This window comes from Rhinoraja longicauda, chromosome 32 (assembly GCF_053455715.1).
Source record: "Rhinoraja longicauda isolate Sanriku21f chromosome 32, sRhiLon1.1, whole genome shotgun sequence".
Classification (NCBI taxonomy): domain Eukaryota; kingdom Metazoa; phylum Chordata; class Chondrichthyes; order Rajiformes; family Arhynchobatidae; genus Rhinoraja; species Rhinoraja longicauda.
Genome location: NC_135984.1, coordinates 16814685 through 16841793, shown reverse-complemented (window position 1 = coordinate 16841793; position 27109 = coordinate 16814685). Strand labels below are relative to the sequence as shown.

Sequence of the window (27109 nt, the reverse complement as noted above, 5' to 3'; positions counted from 1 at the left end):
AAAAGCAGGAGTAACTCAGCGGGTCAGGCGACATCTCTGGGGATAAGGAATAGGTGATGTTTCGGGTCGAGAGGAAAGACCTGATCTTTTCTCAAAATACCGAGGAATACCCAAATGCCCGCAAATTAAAACAGGGAGCAAAAATAATTCAAAAGAATAGTTTTAAATGTCCTCTCCGCGCCAGTCAATCAATCGAAATCGATGAGAAATCAATCGAAATCGATTCAGTCTGAAGAAAGATCTCGATCCGAAACGTCACCCATTCCTTCTCTCCAGAGATGCTGCCTGTCCTGCTGAGTTACTCCAGCATGTCATGTCTATCTTCGATTTAAACCAGCATCTGCAATTCTTTCCTACTCGTTTATTCCCTCCTAAGATGCAGCCTGGTCCGTTGAGTTACTCCAGCACTTTTTGTTTTGCTCAAGATACCAGCAGCTGCCTTTTCGCTTGTCTCGATTAGGAACTTTGTTTTCAGGAAATTGGAACAAAACTACCACAATTCCGGGGTTTTTTTCTCTACATGTGCAATGTTGACGCGAGCGCCAAATGGATGGGCTTCATCCATGCTCGAACCAAGTGTAGGAAGTAGTGAAGAAAGTCAGTGGACCGCTGTTTCACAGAATGAGGAGGTGTCTGTACGGTGTGAACAGTGGAGGAGCGCGGCTCTTTGCGATGGTGGAGAGGTCGAAGACTAAAGGGTCACATGAAGGGGAATAATTTTTTGGGCGGAAAACGATTTTTTTTACAATGTGTGGATTGGGATCTGGAGTGCACTGTCTACAGATATAATGGGAATTATATAATGGAGTGCACTATAATGATATAATGGAAATGGGTGACCTTGTAGTTGTTAAGAGCGATTTGGAAAATATGAGGCGAGGAAAAAGCAAAGATTGCAGTAAAAAAAAAGTTTTCATAATTGTTAAAGAAGGAACTGCAGATATTGGTTTAAACCGAAGATAGACACAAAAAAAGCTGGAGTAACAGCGGGACAGGCAGCATCTCTGGAGAGAAGGAATGGGTGACGTTTCTTGTTAATTCGATCAGTGGTGCGGATTTTAAAATCCAATTTTGGGGGATTTGTGAATGTGGAGGATATGTCCTGGATCCATGAATGGCCTTGATGATGAACTACTGCCTTAAAAGACACCAGTCTTCCCGGTGAAGGTGGTCTCACAATAATAGTGGGTAGAAGTTTCTGGGATATAGACCCAGTGATGGTGAAGTAATGGTGACATATATCCACCTGCGAGTCTTTGGGGGGTTGGGGGGACCTGCAGCTATTTTTCACCTGTCCTTGTTTGGATTCTGGCCCTTGAGTTTGTCGAAGGTGCCCAGGTGAGTCACCACTTCTTGTGGATGGGCTTTGATCGTAGATAGGAAATCAAACCTGTAACGCAAGTGAAGAAGAGTTGAACAAAGGATATCTCTTCGAGTGGAGACCAGGATAGATTAAATGGAACAAAAACTGGTTTGTTGCTGAGAGAGGGTTGAAGGCTCTTCAATCGTTACTCTCGTCAATACGCAGGTAGAAGAAAACAAATTAGCGAAAAAAGTGCTGAATCTTTAGGATACAAAACACGGCCGTTGGTGGGAATCTAAAACAGAGCAGAATGCTGGAAACGCCCAGCGTGTTATGTGCTTTAGTCGGCTGAGAAAGACTGGTTACGTTTAGTACAAACTGGAAAGGCTGGTTATCTGAAATGACTGGATTCCCTGTCTGAGGAAGGGTCTCGACCCGAAGCGTCACCCATTCCTTCTCTCCCGAGATGCTGCCTGACCTGCTGAGTTACTCCAGCATTTTGTGAATAAATACCTTTCGATTTGTACCAGGATCTGCAGTTATTTTCTTATATTCCCTGTCGTATTTCGATTTCAGATGCTGGGAAACGGACACAAAAGCAAATGGGCAGCATCTGTCCAGAGAACGGAAAATGTTGATATGGCCGAATGCTGCCCAGCTTGTTGAGAATATTTTTTTTAAACTGATCCCTCGTACACTTGCTTTGAATGTTGAAACAAAACAAAAACTAAGCAAGTAAAATGCACCTGGCTGGTGGGTGGTGTAATTTGTAAGTTAATAGCCGGCATTATTTTGTTCAGGAACACCATTTTTTTCAAAAGAGACGGGAAGCGCTTGCAGTAATTATTGTAATTGATGTGTTTCATGACTCGCTTCTTTCAGCACCTGGGGCAGCTCCCGATTACAAACGCTACCTGCACCAATATGCCCAGCAAGCTTAGTGATTGCTTCCTATCCTCCGCCCAGAACTTCCCCATTGGCTAATCGCGGCTGTATTCCCTGGCGAAGTGCAAATCTTTCACTTCAGTAAATAGTCTCTCAACCTCCTGCAAACCTGTTACGTCCAAAAATAAGACTTTCGGCTGAGTCTCGCGAATAAAAGACCAGTCAGTGGAGTTTCCGCTCATAAACACACAAAAAAATAAAGTGAAGCTCTTTTGGACTGTCAGCCGGAGACGAGGAGCGATGAACCTGAATTTCACGTCCCCGCTCCACCAGGTTTCTGCCCAGCGACCGACCTCTTTCTTCATCGAAGATATTTTATTGCATAAACCCAAACCCGTAAGAGAAGCCCCACCCGTGTCCTATGTCAGTTCCTTGGCATCCCGCGTCCCTTTGCTGGAGTATGGATACCCTCTCATGCCAACCCCGACCATCCTGGCGTCTCATCCTCACCACCCACTCCACAAGCCGGAGCACCACCACCCTTACTTTCTCACGTCGCCTGGTAAGTCTATCTGTTAATGATTAAGTTGGAGTAAACAGTTAAAGGAAGCGTTTATCGGTGCAATAAAGGCAAGGGGCGAACTTAACCTTTAAAATGCATTTCTCATCATCAGTTGGCGGTCTGCGCTGAATATATGAAGCCGACAAAGTGTGGGAAAAGTCACACTTCTCTTTTTTGTTTAGTTGCCTGTTTTCCCAAGATTTAATCGAGCGAATTGTATCCATATATTGTTTGCAGCATCCAACTCTTCAGACTTGTATTCCAGGCAACAGGAGTCAGGTGCCAATTGCTCAGATTGTGGGCATCTATATGAAACTGCGTTGCAGTATAAAGCAGTGGAAGTTTAAGACAGCGCTAGGCTCAATGCGATAAGAAAATAAGCGATTTCAGGCCAAAAAAACAGAGACAAACGTTGATCGATTGCTTTACTGATTTTGTGAATGCGGTTGCCTTCAATAAATTTTAGCCTGTTTCTCATATTTTAAAGTGGGACTTGACGACTTAAGTTTTAAACTTTTATTTGAAATTAAATGACAGCATTAATGTTCTTTCGACGATGTTTCAAAATGGAATTGTTGCTAAAGTCGTGTTGCTGTGTTGTAGCTACAAACTCGTGTGATTCCAGGGAAACACAATTAAAACCGACTGTAGCAATTTTACTTTGTAAGAGTTATCAAACTATCGCTTGTTTCATACAAACCCGAAAAATAAAATACCAATTTTAAACGTGTATCAGTCGCCTTTTCAAAATCTTTTAAAGAAATTCGATTTCATCGAGCTCTTGAATATTTAAGGATCCGTTTTAAAAAGTATATTTCAAATGAATAAGATTCACTTGCAATAATTTTTAACCGATCACATTTATCAAACTCTTAGTTATGTATTTTTAAACTTCAGCTTAAAGTGAGAATTTGCCACCGCGCAACCTTCCTGGTTTAGTGTGCAATTTATTCTGAGGGTTTAAGTTGATTTAAGCACCGATTGGTCCCACGCCCTTTCCCCCATTCGACCCAAAGATGCACTGTTTTCCTGACACATAAAACATTCAACACGGCCTTGAAGTAACATAAGCACCTACAGCAGATAAACTGCATTACCCCCCCCCCCCCCCAGATTAAAACATAAAACAAAACTCAGCTCAGAATCAAAACTGTGCCTTTATTCTATTTGATATGAATATCGAAAAGTTCATTAAATATATTGAAATCATCCAGAGCAAAATTAAACATTTAACATATTAGAAGATAGACACAAAATGCTGGAGTGGCTCAGCGGGACAGGCAGCATCTCAGTCCTGAAGTAGGGTCTGACCCGAAACGTCACCCATTCCATCTATCCAGAGATGCTGCTTGTCCCGCTGAGTTACTCCGGCATTTTCTGTTAATCTTCGGTGTAAGCCAGCATCTGCAATTGCTTCCTACATATTTAACATGTTGAAACATGATCTGTATTAAATGTGTGTATGGGATGGCTCTCTCACTAACTGTGGTTATATAGTGTAGTGTAAGTGTATATAGGACTCGTGCCAATATTAGGTATTTTTGTGAAGTTACCAAGAGACATTTAGATAGACCGTATAAGAAAATAACTGCAGATGCTGGTACAAAATCGAAGGTATTTATTCACAAAATGCTGGAGTAACTCAGCAGGTCAGGCAGCATCTCGGGAGAGAAGGGATGGGCGACGTTTCGGGTCGAGACCCTGCTGACATAGGACTGAAGAATGCGTCCTAATGCCGGCACATAGAACCAGTACAGACGAGCAAAAAGGTCGACATTGACGTGGTGGACCGAAGGGCATGTTTCTGTGCTGATTAACTATCATTCTATGACTCTACCGCTTATTAATCGGGACTTGCACAATAACTCGGCAACTTTTGTTTATTTAGCACATTTAAAGTAGAATATAACGCTTCGCGAGCGCTTTAAATAATAACAAGACCCTTGGCTAAAGAATATGTGAGAATAAATAGCCAGAAGCATGTTCAACCCGATACACTTAAAGACAACGTTCATCACATACACGGTAAATCATGTAAATGTAGAAGGAAAGAACTGCAGATGCCGGTTTATACCAAAGATGGACATAAAGTGCTCGAGTAACTCAGCGAGTCAGACTGCATCTCTAGAGGAAAAGGATAGGTGACGTTTCGGGCTTTGAAATCGATATTTAGTAAAGCGCAGAATAAACGTAGACCTGTTCAGCTGATGAGAATAAGTTTGTTCAGAAACACATAATGAAAGATATATCAACGGACCGAAGTACAATAAATACTGGTGTACATTCGGGAGTTAGTAAAGGTAAATATCCATAGACACGAGAAACAGCAGATGCTGGAATCTTGAGCAAAACACAAAGTACTGGAGTAACTCAGCCGATCAGGCAGTATGTGGGGAGGAAATGGAAATTCCACATTTCGTGTCGGGACCCTTCTTCAGACTAAATATCTGTATGTCGATTATTATCCGAACTGGTGCCGTCCATTAAGGGAGAAAGTGCGACTTAAACGCACTCCCTCCGTTACTGTAAAGTGTCTTTCAGTCTTTGAAATTAAGATGGTCTTTATCCTATTGTAACATTTCAGAATAGTTCGTAATCTCTTTCGTGTCTTCTCAGTAAACTTTGCCAAACACATGATGTTTTAAACCACAAATATTTAATTGCCGTTATTGTAAGATGTGACCGCTCAGAATATAATTGATTACCTGCTATTTCCGAAGTAAAACCAACGTTTGAAAACAAAACATAAACTTTTCTAAACTTCAAAATGGATCTTAGCTGGGGACTAGATGAGAGGCCTGGATGTGTTGTCACAAAAGTGACTGTTGTTCATTTCAGTGTGTCCATTTGGTGTTTCACTTCGTTAAAAAGACGCGAAATGACACAAACTAATCAATGGCCGGCGTGGTAGCTACTCCTTAAAATGTCAACGATGTTAAGTCGAACTGATGTAACAAGCCTCACATAAAAGTAACCCTCTTATATTACAAGGTATCAGGTGCCAAATCTAAGTGTGGAATCGGAAATGAATCGGAAGCTTTTGACCCGCAAAGATCGGGCAATTCTTTGAAGATAACCCAACGTGGAGTGTTAACCTGTTAATAGAAATCGCATCAAAGGACAGCTCACATTTACATCGAGAAGGCATTTTAGCAGAGACTATCGTTTAACGAATAAATGATCAAATATTGTTAGATGTAAATTGCCAGCCATGTGTTGATATTTTCGTATGTTCTTGAAGCCTAGTTAGACAGTCGCTGATTTTCACTCGACCTCTAAGGTAACTAACACGCGGAACATTTCAATGGGTTGTAACAATTGTTGAGCCGCCGGTTGAGCGATTAAGCGGGGCAATTCAGAACATCTGCCTTTAGTTGACCTCTAGAATTCTTGGACAAATAGTGACGAAGGAGGACCAAATTATTGGACAAATAGTGAAGAAGGGGGGGGACAAAACTCGTGTCATCGGTAGATCCAGCGAGCAGGAGATATTCTGTCGCACAAATAATCTTTTACAGGGATGAACGTTGATTTTGAAAAGAAAATTGACATTGAACATTGTGTTCTTGTTATCAGTAGGGATGCACATGCCGGCTCTCTTCCAACACCCCCCTGAGCTTCCAGGTAAACACTGCAGGCGGCGGAAAGCCCGGACCGTCTTCTCCGACTCACAGCTCTCGGGGCTGGAGAAACGATTCGAGATCCAGCGCTACCTGTCAACCCCAGAGAGAGTGGAACTGGCGTCGGCACTGAGTCTCTCGGAGACCCAGGTACAACCGGGAGGGCGGTTGCAGAATAAAACTATGTTGACTGAATTGCATTTTGGCAGTTGTTATTTATAGATTATTCTTTAGACTGTTTATCAAAATAATCTCATGGCACAACATCAACCCAACTGATGCATGCATATATCAAATATATACAACACACACACATATATATATATACATATATACATATATATATATATATATATATATATATATATATATATATATATATATATACATACATATATATATACATATATACATACATATATATATATATACATATATACACATATATATATATACATATATACACATATATATATATATACATATATATATATATATATATATATATATATACATATATATATATAGCAGCAATGAAAACACAATTAACTGAAGGATATTGGGAAGAACAATTTAGCAGTGTGGTGAAAACATTGAGGTTTTCAATTCAAAATGAACTCAAAAATTTGGAAATAAATTATAATTAATATTCCGAGAAAATGTGACCTTTCTACAAAGAAGTGAGTTACGGACGAGCAACTGGCTGTTGGTTCACAGTTACGGTTTGTGTTACTGACTGTTGACAGTATTTGTCAGGTCCGTCACTTGCACTGAACCTCCCGGTGACCTTGAAAGGCGAGTTAAAAGCAAACCTGTAAAGCCTCGAATGAAGTTTAATTCACAATTTCTGCTCCCACTCATTACGATATTCACATCCTACGGCACCGGATTGTATTTGGCTCCAGCCCTTTATATATTTTTAAAAAACAGCACTGAAACCTCACACTCCCCCAATCACACTCCCACCACACCAGCTACGCTCTCTCCCCACCCCCCAGCGCGCACGCAGACCGAGTTACCATCATAGAAACTTTAAACCATGTTTAACGTCGTCATCTACATGTGCGGGACCAGAGAGGAGGGTTACTTCTCAAACTAATATACCGTCGAAATCAGTAAGCAGTGAGGATCCATGGTAATAGTGACGGCATGTTATCCAACAAGTGAAAATTATGCAGTGGGTGAAATGAGTGAAATCCTTGATCAAACGATTTTGCCATTTGGTCAACAGTGTCTACTCGCTTATTAAACCTGGTCCAATACCAGGTCACCTGTAGAAATATAAGGGTCCCCTTTGGAATATCGAACTTGGCAATCTTTCACCGATGCCCTAATGCTGAGAACTGTAACCCGTGGTGATCGCATTTTTTTCAAATTCGAAGTGAAAGGAAGCACATTATGAAATATATAGGAAGGAACTGCAGATGCTGGTTTAAACCGAATATGGAGACACAATCTTCACATTCCATCTTCACATCATGAAATACTTCTACTGGCTTTTTAGCCCATCATAATTCATATTGCTTCGATAGAGATTTTAGACGCAAAGAGTCCAATACATTCTTTAAACGTGATTAAATATTACTTCTTAGTTTTTAGGAATTACATTTATGTTTCTACAAAAAATGAAATAATTTACAATATATATTTTTTGTAGGATCTGTGGAAACACATTGGATTTGAGTTTGGGAAATTGTAGATGGGAATTAGTCCTTTGATTTGAAAACGAATCAGTCTTTTGATTTGACTTCTAAAAAATATGATCAAGAGCGGCTAATTTCACCCTTCGCCTGTTGTCCATAATAATATCGTAGGCCGGGGCTTATCACTAAACTCGTTGGGTCAAAAGTGCTCTTCCTGTCAAATTCTTAGTTTTTTTCTTTCTGGTTGGTTTGTTATCCAGGTGAAAACGTGGTTCCAGAATCGAAGAATGAAACATAAAAAGCAGTTAAGAAAGTCTCGAGATGATCACGGTCAGAAAAACTCACCCATCGAGGAGCAGCGCCTCGACTCTAGCGTCAGCGAGCCAGAAATAACCCCGGCAAATTCCATTGAGATAAAGTCTTTAGGCAGCCAGGACACCTTTCTGATAGAGGGCCACGAAGATGATGTGGATATTATCGAAGACGATGATATTTGCTCTACTGAGCATATAGCGTAAAATAAGATTAAAAACTTAAGATCCCGAAATACACCAGAAAGAGCTACTGAGCACACGGGAAATACTTTGAGACTGTTGGATTAGTCAGGCTGCGGGGTGGAAGGTTGTAGTAACCCCACCGACCTGACACGCCAATCGCCGGACCGTATCTTCCGATAGTCTGTACAACGGACGTTCTTTCCTGTACATAGTTAACTAACGAAAATTGTAATATTTATGTCAAATGCTATCTGTACAACGACAACTGTAGTGACGTTGACACTTCGGTAGCACTTGTAGAATTCACCTCGTCAACCACTTAAGTTATATAAATATTAATAAAAAATAATTGACCAGAAAATAGTATTTGAACAATGGACTAAAATATATGAATTAAATTTTATTGCTCCGTCTGTCTGAATTAGATCTGTTATAAATGATCCGCCGATCTCCCTTCAATGTTATGTAACCCTAACCTTAAAACGCAATGATGCGGCTTTAGCTGAACCCTATACAAATAAACACTACGTCGGATTTGTGTGTAAAGCGTGTACTTATTAATTACACACTCATTGCCTTTTGTTAATGACAGAAACAAATTTACACAATACTGCTAATTATTTTGCAGAGTTTACTGCATCAGTAGCGTTCATAGAAAGTTTGAATACTTCACTAACTAGAATTGCAAACATGGAAAAAAAATAGATTGTGTTATTCCCTTTATAGTATATATTGCATATGATATTTTCTATATAATATATGGTAAATGTAATCTTAATTATATAACGTCTGGCTTTTAATTATACTGAATGTGTTATCCTATGTATAATATATACTATGAAACATTCTCTACATACCATATACAATGTGTTGTACTGAACCATACATGTTGTGTCCGTGTGTTATTTGCCACAAATATGGAACTGTATTTTCATATTTATGTATTGCTGGCAAGCTTTTTCAACACAATCAACCCTTCTTATCTCCTCTGCCTGCGTAATATCTCCCTGCAGTCAGTCCATTAATATCAGTAAATGTATTCTCATCACAAAACTCAAATTGTGACTCAGAACATAGACAGTCATTTACAGAGTAGAACATAGAACAGGCCATAGAACTCGCTTTTAAATTCACCAAATTCAGTTGGTTGATACCAATAGAGAATCAAGTGGGATTAAATTCCTGACTTTCAATGTCATTGTTTGAAATCTATCATCTCCTCTTACACTACATTGCACATGAAGCAATCTGGGACACCTAGGGTTAGGAAACGTGCAATTTAATTCTTATAACAGCGGTAACAATAATCATAACAAGGCATCGCTGTATACAAACCATATTACACTAGTTAAAACTTAAACGTTCCAACTTTCAATTTCAAAATAAATTGTACATCATTTCAGCAGGCCTATAAACTGAAAGTATTTTGACAAAGTATGTCAGTCTGAAAAAGTGACTGATTTTACAAATATCAAATCAAGTAATGACCATTCTTTTAAGTTCACAAGTGGTACTCAATTAAGTCTTACTATAGTTTCAAACTAAAATATATCACTACATGTTGACAGCACTTTCATCAGGACTCACTCAAAGCATCAGCCTATTGTTTGGTACATTGAAATTCCATTCTGCAATGAGATATACTTGTATTAGTCTTCTATATATTTAGAACAATTGTGATATGATTATCAGTAAAGATACCAAGAAACAATTCATTTGGTCCTCAGCAGTAAGTAAGCCTTATACTTGCTTCTTAATTAACAGACTATACATGTCACACTTAGCAATTCACAACAGATAATCAAGTTAAATTCCAGCTGTTTTTAGTTTTAGTACAGAAATTCTGCCACGTTACTTAGTTTCATAAAGATCTGTCTCTACAACCACAAGTCTGTATCCATAAACTGGATTTAAAGCCATTTATTGAAGTCAGGAAGCCGTACTGAGTTCATTACAATCACCAATGGTTACATAAACCAATCACAGCATAAGTTCTCTCTGCTAATCTCACACAGAATTGTTTCCCTCATAATCTGAAAATTAAAAAAACCTGATAACATAGGGTAATTAACTGTTCTGGTATTGTGGACATGGAACCATGTAGCAAAATTAGGAGTCATTTTAAAAAGCAGTCGAAACCTGAAATTCTCGCCCCAAAAATGTTCTAGTTGTTGGGGCATCCAACACATTCAAGACGAAGATCATTCCATCTTTATTTGTTTAGGGTATAAAGACATAAGGAGCTATGGTGGGCAATTGGAGTTAAGATACTGACCAGCAATGATTTACTTGCATGGAAGAGTAAAATGTCCCTCCGTGTCTTCATTTCTCCTATGTTCGTCCACTTCGTCAATTAAGTAATAACACTTTCAATCATATAATTTACATGGTGAAATAATGAATATACTGCATAATGTTCTGCAATGATAAAAATATGTTTCACACTTCAAATATTCCCGACTTTACAATATTTATCCTTTTGAGTAGGAACCTTATTTTCCAGACACTCTCACGGTCGTAACTTAAACAGATATAATGGAGATTCCTTATTGGGTTTCTATAGAGCTCCAGTTGAAACTAAATAACAGTTTTAGTCAGACCATTTTAACAGCTGTTTTTGTACAATTTGTTGAACACAATCATATTCAAAAAGTAATTGCCCAAACTTTTTACTGTGATGGAATGAATTATATTGAAATTTAATTAATCAAATACAATATATATGGAGGTAGATTAGAATTAACTGTATACTATCATTTTATAATTGTTACCCTAAAAAAAAAGAAAAAATATGCAAATCTTAATTATTTAAGTTGTTTAAAAGGTAGTTATTTTGTTGAGATGCATAACATTCTAGCATCCTGATGTTTAGTTGATGAATGGCCTCAAGCCCCTCTCTAATGCCTTAAGTTTCATGTGCTTTCGGCTTAGATTGCTTATGATTTTAAAAGGTCAATCTCTATCAAACGTACCTTAGCATGGCTTGTTGGTTGAATATCAATATTTGTGCAATAGTCATTGTTAAGACAAGGAACTGAGAAATGAACTTTATTCCGTTTCTGGGTGCAAAAAGTGTGTTAAGTTGACAGATTGTTGCTTTATTCAAATTAATAGACGGAGAATCATCTTGAAGTTTCTAGAATGTGCTCCACACAGGAAGGTGCACATTTAGAAAATTAACCTCCAGAATGCTGAATAACTGGAAAATGTTGGAGACAAATAAATTATTATAGGTCTAAATTGGGCAAAAACAGGTGCAGATGATTTAATCCAATGAAGCCAACACACCAGGTTTGCATTACTCACTCATTATAACAATTTAATCTGCATTTAATCAGGAAGGTTTGTGCTGTTCTTTGCTTTATCACCTCAGGAGAGAGTTCAATTTAATGGATGATCACCACTGATTCAAGCTACCCTGCATTGATTAAAGATCAGCGAGTTGTGGTTAAAGGAGAAACATATTGGCACATTTCAAAAGGCTTGCAGGTCATTCTGGAGATGATTGGAGCTCTGTAAAGCCACCATGATGGGAACAGATTGTTTGGGCAATGTGCCAGAGTCCCCAGTGGAGAAGAGACACATATATTGCTATCCAAAAGCCTCTTGGATATTAGGTGTTAAGCTCGAGGAAAAGGATAACTGTGGAGACCTATGAAAACAGTTATATCCACAGGACCTAGATGACATGCCACAAAAAGTTCAGTGGCTTCATGTATTGTTAAAAAAAGTGAATATATCGTCTAATCCCATATTCCACCAGCTACACCACTTGACATATATATTAGGTCAAGACACCAAATGTTCATCATTCATCTGCTTCTAGCACATTCCCCAAACAATCTGCTCCCATCTTGATGAATTTGTGGAGTTCCAACCATCTCCAGAATGACTTCCACCCCTTTTGACTTGCCCAAGGGCCTCTGTGCAACAGGATTATCAATTAACACTCCATCATCGAAGCAAGATCCAAAATAGCCTTTCTCCCACTCTGGTTATTCAGCACGTTGTTCCGGGAAAGCACCTTGTACATTCTAGGGATTCAGCCATCTCAATATTACACGAAATCTGAGTGCAAGGGGTGGGATGTATTGTTACTGCTTCACAAGACGTTAGTGAGGCCTCACCAGGAATATTATGTGCAGTTCAGATTGCCACAGAATAAGAAGGGTATGATTAAGATAGAGAGGGTGCAGAAAAGTTTCACAAGAATGTTTCTGGTACTGAAGGGCTTGAGTTATAAGAAGTGACAGGATTTTTCCTAAAGGGAAGCTGAACAGTGACCTTATGGAGTTAAAAGTGAGATGGGAAAAGATTTAAGGAGGAGCTGAAAGACAAGTTTCTCACATAGATGGGTATATGGCAGTGGGTATATGGAACGAGCTGCCTGATGAAATGGTAGAGGCAGATATAATTACAATGTTTAAAATACGTTTTGACAGGCACATGGATAGGAAATGTTCAGAGGGATATGGGCCAAATTAAGGCAAAAGGAACCATCTCAGAAGGCACTTTGGTCAGCATGGATGAGTTGGACTAAAGGGCCTATTTCTGTGTTATGTAACTCTATGATTCTAAAGATTTGTTCAGTCTGTAAGTAGGTTAAAATCTATTATAGTCATTGGAATACGTCTCAATCCTGCGTCACAGATTTTCCGATTAATGCCAACTCCAAAGTTACAACTACTATTTGGTGGCCTATAAGTAACCCCTACCAATGTTTTTAGACCATTATTATTTCTTAGCTCAACTCCCATCTTTAATTTCCTCCCTTAGATTGCTCCCTTTTCCTTTCAGACTATCCTTTCTGTATGTCACCGATCCTGGTATATTTAGTTCCCAGCTTTGGTCAGCTTACAAGCATGTTTCCAAATCCCCATCCTGCAAAGTCATTTTTGGCCCCTTAAGTGATAATTGAAGATCTTTCACACTTACTAGGCAAGCAACAGCCTGATATTGCCATATTCATAGAATCATCTATATACTAAAACTCTTGTATGTTTGTTTGTTTGTTTGTTCCTGAACTACAGCCAAAACGGTACACAATAGCGCAACAATTTTAGGCCCACCTTACTCACCGCCGTCCCTTTGGTGATAATGGAAGAAGTTTAATTGAAATCGGTGTTATATTTTTAAAGTTATTCACATTTTAATGTTTATATCTATCGCCGAGGGAGGGGGAGGGAGTGATGGAGGGGGGGTGGAGGGGGAAGGGGGGGTGGGAGGGAGGGAGGGGAGAGGAGGATAAGGGGGGTTGAGGGAAATGGAGTGGGGAGGGGGGAGGGGAAGGGAGGGGGAGAAGGGGGGAAGGGGAGGGGGGAGTAGAGAGTGTTGCACCAATGCAGGGGAGGTTTGGGCCCAACAGGTCCACTTGGTCTAGTTCTATAGAAATTGAGACATTTCCATTACCATCCCTAGGTGTATGGCCTCCAGATGGCTAAAACTGGGTAATAGAGTTGAACAGTGGTTGGAGATCATGCATATCTTGTGGGATAGCAAGCTGAAGGGGCTGAGTAGCCTACTGTTCCCATTTCTTATATTCTGTCCCCTTATAAATATTTTTCTGTCATGTTGTAATATTACTGTTATATGAGACTGATTAAACAATCAATATTAAAGCATCTTGAAAGTCCCAAAATAAAAATACGAATGAATTGTTTAATATTTTGCTTGTACTCACTTGCAATACATTTTTTTTAAATTAATGGCTTTATTTAAAGATTGGATCGTTCACCAGAATTTTTTTTTCAACATTGAACACCTGATGGTAAATGGATGGCTTTCTACACTCTTGTAATAAAGACCGAACCAGGAGTTGTCAGTGCTGTTTACTGGAGAAACACAAAGATGACCATTAAGTCCTAAAAAGCTTTTCACAATTAAAGATCAGTTCTTGACCATTTTTATCACAACCATCTGTATGGGGAGAAAATAACTGTAAATTATCCACGTGAATTCAAAGGATAAAAAGGATGGCATCTGAACCTTCAATAAATTGCTGTTACTGTAATTATCATAGAGCAAAAAGACGAGAATATGGTCATTTATATGATTTACGGCTTTTAGTGATATATTTTCAAATACAGCAAATGGACTTTTGGCATCGGGTATCTATTCTACTCTCTAATCTCTGGTCTGGTGTTGCATTATCAAATTTTGTATCTGGAATCTCGGATCTTTAAAACCCAAATTTTGTATTGAATTGTTAAAATCATAATGGAAAAAAATATTACAGGTTGAACTTTGTGCCTATGGGGAAATCAAAATAATCCCTCCATACTCCCCACACCACTATTCTCCAGTGTACTGGAGATAGACACAAAGTGCTGGAGTAACTCGGCAGAACAGGCATCTCTGGATATCACTATTCACTACATTCACTATTAGTAAGACGTTCACTTTGAAGATCCAGTTGCTGATAATTACATGCTGGTTTAGACTTAAATTTAGCAATCTTCTTCCCTCTCTAGTTAGCTACGTACTGTATGTTTTTAATGTACTTTGTTCAAACCACCACATGGCAGTGTAGCCCTTAAATTCAAATCACACCATGGTCTTTCTATACCTGCTGGCCATTTGAAAACTTCATCAGGAGAAAGAAAACCAGGAAGAACATATGTTGTAGGAAGGAACTGCAGATGCTGGTTTAAACCGAAGATAGACACAAAATGCTGGAGTAACTCAGCGGGACAGGCAACATCTCTGGATAGAAAAAATGGGTGACGTTTCTGGTCGAGACCCTTCTTCAGATTGAATCAGGGGAGAGGGAGATACAGAGATAAGGAAAAGTAAGGTGTGAAAACAAGGGACATCGGGATGAAGGTCAAGGAAAATGTAGAATAGATGTTGGCTCAGAGAAGGTAACAAGAAAGCAAAGAGATAAAATGTAAACAAGGACAGTCAGACTGGTCGGAGAACTGGGAAGGGGGAGGGATGGAGAGAGAGGGAAGGCAAAGGTTGCTTGAAGTTAGAGGTCAATATTCAAATATATCTCCTATATATCGGCGAGATCAAGTGCAGGTTCGCCGATCATTTCGCTGAACACCTCCGCTCTGTCCGCCTAAACCTATCTGATCTCCCGGTTTCTAAACACTTTAACTCCCCCTCCCATTCCCACACGACCTTTCTGTCCTGGGCCTCCTCCATTGTCAGAGTGAGGCCCAGCACAAATTGGAGGAACAACACCTCATATTTTGCTTGGGCAGCTTACACCCCAGTGATATGAACATTGACTTCTCTAACTTCAAGTAACACCCTTCCCTCTCGCTCCATCCCTTCCCCGTTCCGTTCTCCGACTAGTCTTTAGTCCTCGTTTACTTTTTATCTCTGTTATCTTTGTTGTTACCTCCTTCTAGCTAACAATGATCTATTCTACATTTTCGTTGATTTTCATCCCCTTTGTTTCATCTTCACAGCTTACATTTCCTTATCTCCATATCTCCTTCTCCCCTGATTCAGTCTGAAGAAGGGTCTTGACCCGAAACATCACCCATTCCAGAGATGCTGCCTGTCCTGCTCAGTTACTCCAGCATTTTGTGTCTATCTTCAGGAAAAACATATGATTGCCGAGACAGAATAGGGAGAGAGGAAAATTAAAGAAGGATGATAATCATTACATTTTAATGTGTGAACGAATATCAAATAGTTCATCGTCATCATATCATATCATCATATATATACAGCCGGAAACAGGCCTTTTCGGCCCTCCAAGTCCGTGCCGCCCAGTGATCCCCGTACATTAACACTATCCTACACCCACTAGGGACAATTTTTACATTTACATTTACCCAGCCAATTAACCTACATACCTGTACGTCTTTGGAGTGTGGGAGGAAACCGAAGATCTCGGAGAAAACCCACGCAGTTCACGTGGAGAACGTACAAACTCCTTACAGTGCAGCACCCGTAGTCAGGATCGAACCTGAGTCTCCGGCGCTGCATTCGCTGTAAAGCAGCATCTCTACCGCTGCGCTACCGTGCCGCCCTATATTAGATTTTAAATTAAAAAACATATTTTTCTGTGATTTAGTTGGTAGCTATCTTTCAAATACAGAAACAATACACCATCCAATCCTATTTAACGACAGAAAAGATATAGAAAATTTAGTTTTGCAAAGTTAGCTCCCCAAGTGAAACTGCAATTTTTTGGATAATGGTGTTTAAATTCTCCACACTTGATGGTATGTCTTTGCCAGATAAACATGGTCACTATTAATATAAATCTTACCTTCGGAACAAAGTGTGGCCCATGCACACCTTAATTACCAGGTTGAGATTGTGTTTCTTCATGCATGTAAAGTGGCAAAAAAAAATCTAATTTCATTTCAAAGCATTTCTTTATTAGAACATACATTTCTTTGCAATGCAAATTGTTATTGTGGTTGTTTGCTATTTGGTATCCTTTCATTATAGTACTAAATTTCAACATTTTGTTTGGATTCACTTTTTTTTTTAGCCAGAATCACATTATACTTCTGAATGCCGTTCAAATGTGTTGGATTTCTGTTTACTTTGTTGATTAAACATGAGTGCAAATTGCGATTGACTGCAATTTTGTTACAACTGTTACCAGTAATTTAATGATTTTTGTAATTTAACTGCTTGCAAATTAGTCATGAAGTGATAATTAATGTGTTCACTATTATGATAAGGATATGACAAAGAAGTTTGTCTGAAAATCAGAAAATTGTAAATTTGGGTCAATCTGAACGAGAAACCAGAAATGACAGAAACTCTCATCAGATTACACAGTACTAGTGGAGACCAGGAAAGAGTTCATGTTTCAGGTCGAAGACATTGACAAAATGAGGATCGAAAAATAATTTAGTTTTAAATTCCAGTTTGTGCGCCTGCCTGTTCACCGAAATATTGCAATTGTCGATAAATTCCATGTGCAGACCTAAGAGCGTTCAAATTTCAGAATTCTTCATCTGTCCTGGAAGATGTCTATTAGTTTTCTTTACTTATAAAATTAGTCCTACATGTTAGTCATTTCCCACAATAATTTTATTTGTGCATATTACACATATTGAATCAGGAAAAGCATTTGCATTATTATTCATCAGCAAAATATGAAATGATCCCCTTCCACTGTCAGATATTAACCGTGTAGAGAGCAGCACTTTTAAAAAATATATCATTGATTGTGCAAAATGGCTAGCAATTCTGGTCCAAATTTAAAAATGATTACCCGGGCAAGCCAATTATTTAAAGCAAACATTATACATAAAACAAGAGAATGGAGCGCATTGGAGATCTTGTAAGCTAAACCAGTTCATTTTCTGAAAATGTGACTTTGATATGCTGACAATTTAAAAGAAAAGCATTGGTGTACGGATAGTGCGGAAGGTGATCAATTAAGGGATTAAGCATTTTGCAGCACATGGGGCGCATCTGCATTTTCTCCTAATAACAAGGCCATCAGCTCATTTTCAGAGCACGGTTGTCTACTTCAGTTCAGGCTTCACTTCAAAGACCCAACGTCTGGCTGTGCTATTTAATCAGAGAAGGGATGCTAATTTGGGCCCTTAATGTGTGGTGGTAAGAGACTCCTTCAATTAACTGAATTCTATAGTAAGAGAATAAAGGGATGCAAACAGAGTCGAACTGGAAAGGCAGATTTCTCATTAAATCAAAAGGTCCGGCTTTCATTACCTCCCGCATCTGAGGCTAAACACTAAATACACACAGGATATCAAAGGGTCCGTGATAGGTTAAATAGGGAATGCAATCTAATTAAAATATTACATATGGGTAAATAGCTCTTTGATATTCATCTAAAGGTTCCATTAAAGAAATAGGTGCTTCAGATTTGTATTATGGGGGGGATTATCACTTTTAAGTATGGACAACAAGTTTGTGCCTAATCAGAACTGCTTCAAAGTGTCATCATTTTGTGACCCATTTGCAGAACCAGCTGAGAATGGGAAAATATGCTGATATTTGGGCTAAGAAAGACCATTTGATATGATGCAAGATAGCAGCAGGTGCACACATCATGGAAGGTTAAGGGAGGTAACTACGGGAGACAGGGTAGATCAAGGGAAGGCAGCATCATTCAACAGTTGGAAAGGGCAAGATGAATTTGATACACAAATGGATAAATATGTATATAGTTATGTATGTATACATCGAGATTCTACTCATTCATATTGCAAAGGCATTGGTTGATCCTACAAGCTTGCTCTTTTCACCATTCTATTAATTGTTCTGGACCTCTTCCCACTTCTGATTAATTTTGCCATCTCTCAATTTTATTTATCCATGTTATTTGACACTGGGTTCTGAATGGGATGATCTGATAGGGTCTCAATCTGTTTTTTGTCATTTGTCCATTTTAACAGACTGCAAATTAAAATTATATTTATTTAGGTTGTCTGTCAATCAACATCAACACTGAACATCTGCTCAGAAGCAAGGATGCCTTTCCTCAAAACGTCTGGACGAGCTTGCATGGACAATTCAAAGCATTCAGTTTACAAAACTCAGAACAATATTAAACCATTAGAGATAACCATCATATTAACAACCACCATTCCCTTTATGTAATTATAAAACAATATAGATGCAGAAATGGGAAGACAACAGGTTGCTTTCTGTTTGTGATGTGCCAGCTGCTGTTCAGTAACTGATTGCACATTGGAACAAAAGGAGAAAATTAGCTTGGGTCCTAGCACAAAAGGTATCTTGCAGATTCATGAAGCATTATCTATTTTTAAGCCATCACAATGTTCTCCCGGGATTGGCCACCACCCCTCCTTTCTCGTACAAAATATTTTAAGAACAAAGTATCAGAAAGCTGGATCATACCATGTCACTGTACTGCCTTGATCTGTTTGTCATTTCTTTAGCGGTATGTGTGCATGCACAATTTTTTTTAAATGGATGTAGTACGTAATGTATAAAAATTGCTGTATGTGAACATCTTCAGAGAAGAATCCAGCAAAATTAAACACAATAGTTTCCAGATGACAGAAAGACAGAGTGTAATCCATTATAGTTTCTTTATTTACTAATCAGGTTTTTATTAGGCCTTTTCATGACCAACTATATGATGAAGTGACAAAATAATTAGGTAATTCTATGCTAATAGCTTTTCCAATCATTTGTTGCCACTTCAGGGTTAGATTTTAACTCTTACTAGACCAAGTGGACCCGTTGGGCCCAAACCTCTCCTGCATTGGTGCAGCACCCTCCTAACCCCCTCCCTCCCCTCCCCTCCTCACCCCCTTCCTCCCTCCCCCCCCACTCCATCCCCCTCAACCCCCCTTATCCTCCCTCCTCCCCCCTCCCTCCCTCCCCCTCCTTCCCTAGGGGATAGATTTAAACTTTAAAACGTGAATAACTTAAAAAATATAACCGATTTAAATTAAACCTCTTCCATTAGCTCTAAAGGGACGACGGTGAGTAAGGTGGGCCTAACATTTTTGCGCTATCGTGTACCATTTTGTAGTTCAGGAACAAACAAATGAGAGTTTTAGTATATAGAAGATATTGAAGAATACTAAACATTTTTTTCTTTTCTATGTGTCTACACTGCAAGTAAAACATCTAAGAATTTTACTTGAGATTACGATTTAAAATTTGTGCCTTCAGTTCTATGTTCATATCTGAAATAGCTTTTGTGACCATGTATCTATGATTGTCATTATTTAAAAAACATATTTCTCTGCAGTTTCTTCCTGATAAAATAAACAGGTTTAGTTTTTCAGGATATCTCTTTGGTTTTGGTGAGCTCTCATTTTATTGAGCAAGACATTGCTGATGTACGTATGTATCTGACTTCTCTGACTTACCATTTTATTCACTTTGAAATATGAGAACAAATGTGGTTTAAGCCATATATGTTTCAATATGTGTTGAAATATATGTGCTTGCTCTTTGGATTAGAAGAACAAAAATATAGGAATTTCTGAAAATACCAATCGATCCAAACAACAAAGGGGATGAAGCAGCTGTCTTCATGCAACAATTTGCTTTATACAACTTTATGGCCTGTATTTAATTTTAAATATCACGCATACCCACATTCCATTTGAAAAATTAAAAAAGAGAGCTCCAAGCAACCATTACACATGGGATGATCAATTTTCCTGATTCTTTGCTCTTAAACTTTTTGTATGAAAAAGGTAGAATGGGGGCCAATTGCGGGGTCTTAAAAATAAATAACACTTCATGAATTTGTAAGATACCTTTGCGTAAGGTCCCAAGTTAATTTTCTCATCTTGTTCCAATGTGCAAACAACAGCTGGCACATCATAGCAGATGTAGGCTGTTGGCTTTCCATTTCGGCTAATAAATAAATAGAGTCAGAAACAGAAAATTATTTTCTGACTCCAGCCAAGCTACATCCGAAGCCGCACAGAAGTACAAGTTAAAATACTAAGGTCAATATCAATGATGTTCATAATGAACTAAATCATACAATAGTTTAATAAGAAAAAATGTATAATTTGAATCAGTTTTGAAAACTGAATATATTTCATTTAATTGAAATCCAGACAGGGAACCAAGAAAGGTTTCACAATCTGACCACAGATGGATTAATTACAATTAGCAAGTCCGAGGTATTAATTTTTTTTTAATAATAAACATATATAATGAATAATTCATAAAAATATATTTCTAAACATTAACACTGCTCATCATATTTACTCAGTTAGCTCTGTGCAAGAAATCATGTATAAAACTAAGAATTGAATCATTCCAGTCAATTTAAAGTTTTATGATTTTACTTTAAACACTTATCAGAAAGATGCTTTGGCATATTGAGATTGCTTTAATTATTTAAATTACGTTTGTTCTTGATTGACCATTAATAATAGTTGGAAATATAATGGATATGTCTTTAAACTTGGTCTCAGAATTTGTTACTTTCTCCCAATATATTACTTTTAGTCTCAACAAGCCACAGTAAACAATAACCTTGTGGTGGTTCAGTAATTCCATGAATTTATGGTCTTGTACAGGTAATGGGTCATTCGTCTGAATCAATGAGGTTGATGGGCTTTCAATTCACACAAGTTCCAAAAAATGTTTTCAATCAAATAAGTTGATTTTCACAAATTCAGTAAAATGCTTAGCAAAGACTGCATTTATGTTGGGTCTTTCAAAACCTAATACAAATTAGAGCAATAAAACTTTTTAAAGTTTATCTACCATTATAACACAGGAATGGGATAACACACATCAAGCTCCCAAAAGAGCAATGTAATGGCAACCATACCAAATGCTTTAGTCTTGTTGATAGAGAAGCAAGTGTTGGCCAGTGGACTGGCTGTGCCTCTCCTTCTCATCGGCAACATAAAGCTATTGGATCTTTCACACTGAAACGATTGTGCAAAAAAGTTTTTGCCTTAATGCCCCACCTGGAAGACAGCATTGCACTCTCTTGGTATTACACTGATGTGTCACTACCGATCAGCACAGGGTCTAGCATTTCTAGAGTGGGACCTGACTCACAACCCTGTGATTCAGAGGTTACAACATGACAAGCTTATTGCCAACAAGAATATTTTTATTCCCCATTGAAAATAACGGTTGATGTTTGCAAAGATCAAAACTGGTCCTAGTTAATTGAAAGATATATACACCGATCAGCCGAAACATTATGACCACTGACAGGCGGTGATTATCTTGTTACAATGGCACATGTCAAGGCGTGGGATATATTAGTGAACAGTCAATTCTTGAAGTTGATATGTTGGATGCAGGAGAAATGGCCAGAGTAAAGACCTGAGCGACTTTGACAAGGGCCAAATTGTTATGGCTAGACGACTGGGTCAGTACATCTCTGAAACTGCAAGGCTTGTGGGGTGCTCCGAGTCAGCAGTGGTGAGTACCTACTGACAGTGGTCCAAGGAGGGACAAACCACAAACTGGCGACAGGGTATTGGGCGCCCAAGGCTCATCGATGCGCGAGGGCATCGAAGGCTATCCCGTCTGGTCTGAACCGACAGAAGATCTACTGTGGCACAAGTCACAGAAAACTTTAATGGTGGTCACGGGAGGAATGTGTCACAATACACAGTGCATTGCACTGTGCTGCGTATGGGGCTGCACAAGGAGGACCGACAGCATATTAGGCAGGTGGTCATAATGTTTTGGCTCATCATGCCATAATGTTTTGGCAGATCGGTGTATATATCCCACGTAGTTGAAGATTATGAAATTGGTCAGGGTTTAAAAAGTAACTTAAAACTATGAATCAAAATTACGATTGTGCACATACACACACAAGAGTTTTTAAATGTGCTCATGGTTCTAAACAATTAATAATGGAGCAGTGATATTTCTAGTGATAAGATGAAAAGTAGTTTATTTATAATCTGACCACATGTATTGTACTCACCTTGTGATCATATTCACTGTTTTTCCTGGGTAGCCACAGGTGTAAGTATCAGCTCTCAGACCTGTGCACATTTGATATTTGAGTTATTGAGTGGGAAGTGCTGTCTTAAGGATCGATAGGATTGAAAGCAACAATGTTAAATGCAAAATTGATCCAATCTGCTCATGTGCCTTGTTCTTTTTCCTTATTAAGTGAAATTATTACATTAAAAAAATTCTTACAATGAAATAATCATAAGAGAAGTAACACTGTTAAGGAACACATTTTGTATTCTAGCCTAGTTTTTCTTTCAGGTGAACAATGGAAAATGTACATCCACATGGGCCTGCAAAAAGTTTACAACTACCTACCAGTTTCTTTCAAAAATTGAATTGAATTATACAATGAACTTTGCTGTATAGTAGGTTCTATCACCAATCCACTATTTAATTTAATGTCGCTTGAGCTCAGGTATAAGTTCCAAGTAATCCTGTGCCTCCACCATTGTTTCTGTGCATGTTCTCTTTGACAGGCCTTATCTTTATTAAAAGTGATATCAATGATAATGATGATTATTACTTTTATTAACCGTTTGGCAAATTCAATGCGAGTATTGCTTTTTTAAAATAATTCCAAAGTAATTTATTCAATATAAGATCTTCTTCTTTTGTTTCATGTTTTGGGTTTGTTGCCTATTATAGAATCATTGGATCATGTGGCATAGAAGGAAGGCAATCAGCCCATTATACCTGATCCTTCTTCAGTTAACTAATTAGATCCTCTCCCTGCTCTACTGGTTGATAAATTTTCAATAATCTTAAAGCGTGAATTAGTCATTGCTTAGGCACACTGTAAAAGGAGGTGACACAAAAATACACTGTCTATTTTACGGACTATTCATTACAAGGGGCATCAGAAGTAAATATGCAATATCTTAGAAAGTTCCTCTGCAGGATTTGGTAACCATTTGCTTTGTGACTGGAGATAATGTTTGGCTACGATATTCTATGGATTTGAGTTGTGAATGATGCACTTCAAAGTTTCCCATTAATATGTTAAAATTAGCCTGGTCGTCAAAATAACCCCTGCGCTATAATTATATGCACTGTAGAAAATAGATGAATTTCAGAATGCATAATTTTCATTCAAAATGGTTGGGCCAATCCTCATTATTCAGAATTTCCAAATATTGCTGAATTGTTTAGATGGTTGCAGATTTTCCACTGAGGTCATACATGTACACTACTTTCATTTTGTTATGATATTAGAACTAACCTTTTTATTAAACTTCTGGCAGGTTGAAATTATCAGCTCTTAGAACTTTGAACCAAGATGATACAACTGGGAGTGGCAGGGTTGAAACCACTAACATATGTCGGTTCCCAAACTAATTTCTTACTCACAAGGCTCAAAGGTTGCTAACATCAGTTTAATCCTGGTGAAAACAAAATTGAGGAGGATAATAAAATATGAACTCCCACCAAGATTAAGTTTGGACAAATTTAATTGGAAAATTTGAATCTGATTTAACTGTGTTTAGATATTCAGATATTTGACATTTCAAAGAAATAGACTTAAAAATATTTTTAGAAATAATTTAAATATAGTTTCACCTTCACCATCTTCATGCAGACTGCAGAGACTCCATCATTTGTTTTTCAACAATGGAATGATTGCTCTATGACATGACAAATACAATTGCAATATTAAAAATAAAAATAAACTTAGAGTGCAATTAGCATGACATTTTAAGTCTTTCAGTATTATCCATACATATATAATGTTCCAATATTCCTTGTCATCAGGTCACATGCATTGCTTTGAAGGCTGCCACAATTTGCTTCTCCTTTTCATGTCGTTCTTGCAGCATCTCAAGCATTGTATTTTCAGATGGGTCCAGTTGTACACATTGACCATGTTTTGTTAAATTATTCTGATCTTGCAACTCATTGGGCATCTTGGAATTAGCTGGAACTGGTTTTGGTTTCTGAATAGTTTTAGCATATTCTATTGCCTAGGATTGTGTGAGGGAAACAAAGAAAACGTTTATTTTAATGTACAATATGACTCACTGTATTTGGATATCAATTCAATGTATATTTTTTATCAGCTTTGTTAATCTTAAAATACATTTCTCTGGAATGAAACACAATGATGACCATTCTCAGGTCATTTAGCATAATTCAGAAAAAATAGTAGTGTTTTTAATGTGATCAGTCACTCTTGCACCCTTGATGAGGTTTCCAAATCAGCATCTGATGATGTTATTCACCACTCCTGTTGGAACAACACATGAAAGTTTGGCCAATCTACTCTCTGGATGCCCATTAATGAATACTCCTGTAACAAAACTTTCTTCAAACTCCAAAGATGAACTGGAAGCATCTTCATTCACAGTCCCCACAATGCCAATGAGACTGTAACATTCCTAAAACAGCTGGGTTCCAAATAGCTCCTTGAAATATTGAGCTTAGAATTTCTACCAACCCTTCAATATTCTCAGATCTTGTGAACATCACTCTCCTTATCTTTGCTGTTGGTCTCAACACCTCTCATCCAAATAAACTGAAGAAATCTGTCATGCTCTGCATCCCTATCTTTGCCCCACCACCCAATCTAACTTCGACATCATCTGTTGGGCTCTGATTTCCAATGAACATATCATTAGAATCATTAGTCTGAAGAAGGGTCTCAACCCAAAACGTCACCCATTCCTTCTCTCCCGAGATGCTGCCTAACCTGCTGAGTTACTCCAGCATTTTGTGTCTACATTTGAAAATAACAATCAGTCGGCTTCTGGTCAAAGTTATTCTACACATTACAATTACCTGCACTAGGATTTCCAAAGAGAATATATTTAATGCAACAAATCAGTCTGACACTATTTCGCATCTGCCTGAACATATCACTAATGTTTGAAATGTTACCTGAAGTCCCTCTAATTACTGGTTGATTGTAAAATATTCCTTCAATTTTTCATCATTACCTATACAACATGAACTAAATTTAATTTGAAACACACCACTTTCCGGCTTGAAGGTTTCTGGGTTTTTTCAGTGCTTGCTGATTGGGTTTGCAGGGGGGGAGGCGATTTGCATCCGTCTTTCAGGTTCTGTTCGTTAACTTGCTTTGCATATTCCATTTGTCGTTTCATTTTCTCTGCCTTAACAGATAAACGCAAATAAACATTGGGCATAGGAAAGAAAGGAAAATAAAAGCAGCTTTGAATTGAAGTAATGAAAGAAAAATGTAAGCAATTTGTTTGACTATTCCATTCTCACCGCAGGCAGTTCCATAATGTTGGAAGTATTGTACCAAGTTTTCAGCACTGCAAGGTACTGAATACTATGCAATGAATCAAGTCCACAACTACAATTTGCAGCATCAGACTCTGGTCAGAAGTTGTAGGAATGAACAACTGGTCACTGGGTGAGGGAGAAAATTTGGATGTTGATTTGGCTGCAGGGATGGTTGCCAGCAAAGGGGCGGGGGTTGGCTTGATTAGTGGAAGGCAATCAGGTGGAATGAAGGGGGAATTCTGGTTGGAAATTAATGCTGATGGAAGTGGGTCAAGAAATACACCCAAGTCAAAAGAAATCTAAAAAACATACTGGGCTCTATCTGTTTTTTTTAGGAAGTCTGACCTGGCAGAAAAAATATATATTGTTGCTTTCCTGCTCAAAGCAAAGGTAACATGGTAGTTTGAAGTCCAATCAAATCAACCAACCAAATTTCATGATTATTTCACCAATGTGGGATATTCTGGAGTTTAACAAGTGACTTAACTCTTGTTCCATTTTAACACACCCCCTGCCATTGTCATATGGAGAAAATCTGAAAACACTTGCTTTGTCCTGAGTAGATGTATAGTCAGGTCCCAAGCCTCCAAGTTTCACGTCCTGTTTTAGGTCCTTGTTGTCTCGGATTGGAAAAGGCTGCGGGGAAAAAACAAATAGAATAAAGATGAACATATTTTGACCTGTAATGGAGAAAACACTCCAATCCATAGAGTGAAGACAAAAACATAGTTTAGGAAAAGAATCAGAATCATCAGGGATGTGAAAAGAGAATTGAAAGGATTTGGGGGAAGGGGATGGCGAATTGAGGCAAAGTGATACAAAGGTGAATTGCTTAAAGAATTGGGTTTAGTAACCAAGATGTGCTGCAAATGCTCACCAAGTTGTGCTAGACCTGGGAGAGAAAAAGGTTAACGTTTCATATAAATTACTCTTCATTGGTTTATTTCTCTCTCTGGAGATGCTGGCTGACT

General features: G+C 38.2%; 2 protein-coding genes across 5 annotated transcripts in view; one reads left to right on the top strand and one right to left on the bottom strand.

Moving 5' to 3' along the window:
• Positions 1-2453: 2453 nt before the first annotated feature.
• bsx (brain-specific homeobox) lies at positions 2454-8727 on the top strand. Its single transcript, XM_078426758.1, has 3 exons — positions 2454-2750; positions 6327-6520; positions 8274-8727. The coding sequence occupies exons 1-3, from the start codon at positions 2489-2491 to the stop codon at positions 8529-8531; spliced, it is 714 nt and encodes a 237-aa protein (XP_078282884.1). The 5' UTR covers positions 2454-2488; the 3' UTR covers positions 8532-8727.
• An 11163-nt stretch (positions 8728-19890) lies between these two features.
• Positions 19891-27109, bottom strand: part of jhy (junctional cadherin complex regulator) — a 43363-nt gene continuing 36144 nt past the window's right edge. For all 4 annotated transcript variants that reach the window (XM_078426719.1, XM_078426718.1, XM_078426721.1 and 1 more), the window contains 3 exons: positions 26684-26774; positions 25862-25998; positions 19891-24853 (listed from right to left, as the gene is read on the bottom strand). In XM_078426719.1, the coding sequence (XP_078282845.1) occupies positions 24641-24853; positions 25862-25998; positions 26684-26774 (441 nt within the window). In that variant the 3' untranslated portion in view covers positions 19891-24640. The remainder of the gene's footprint in view (positions 24854-25861; positions 25999-26683; positions 26775-27109) is intronic.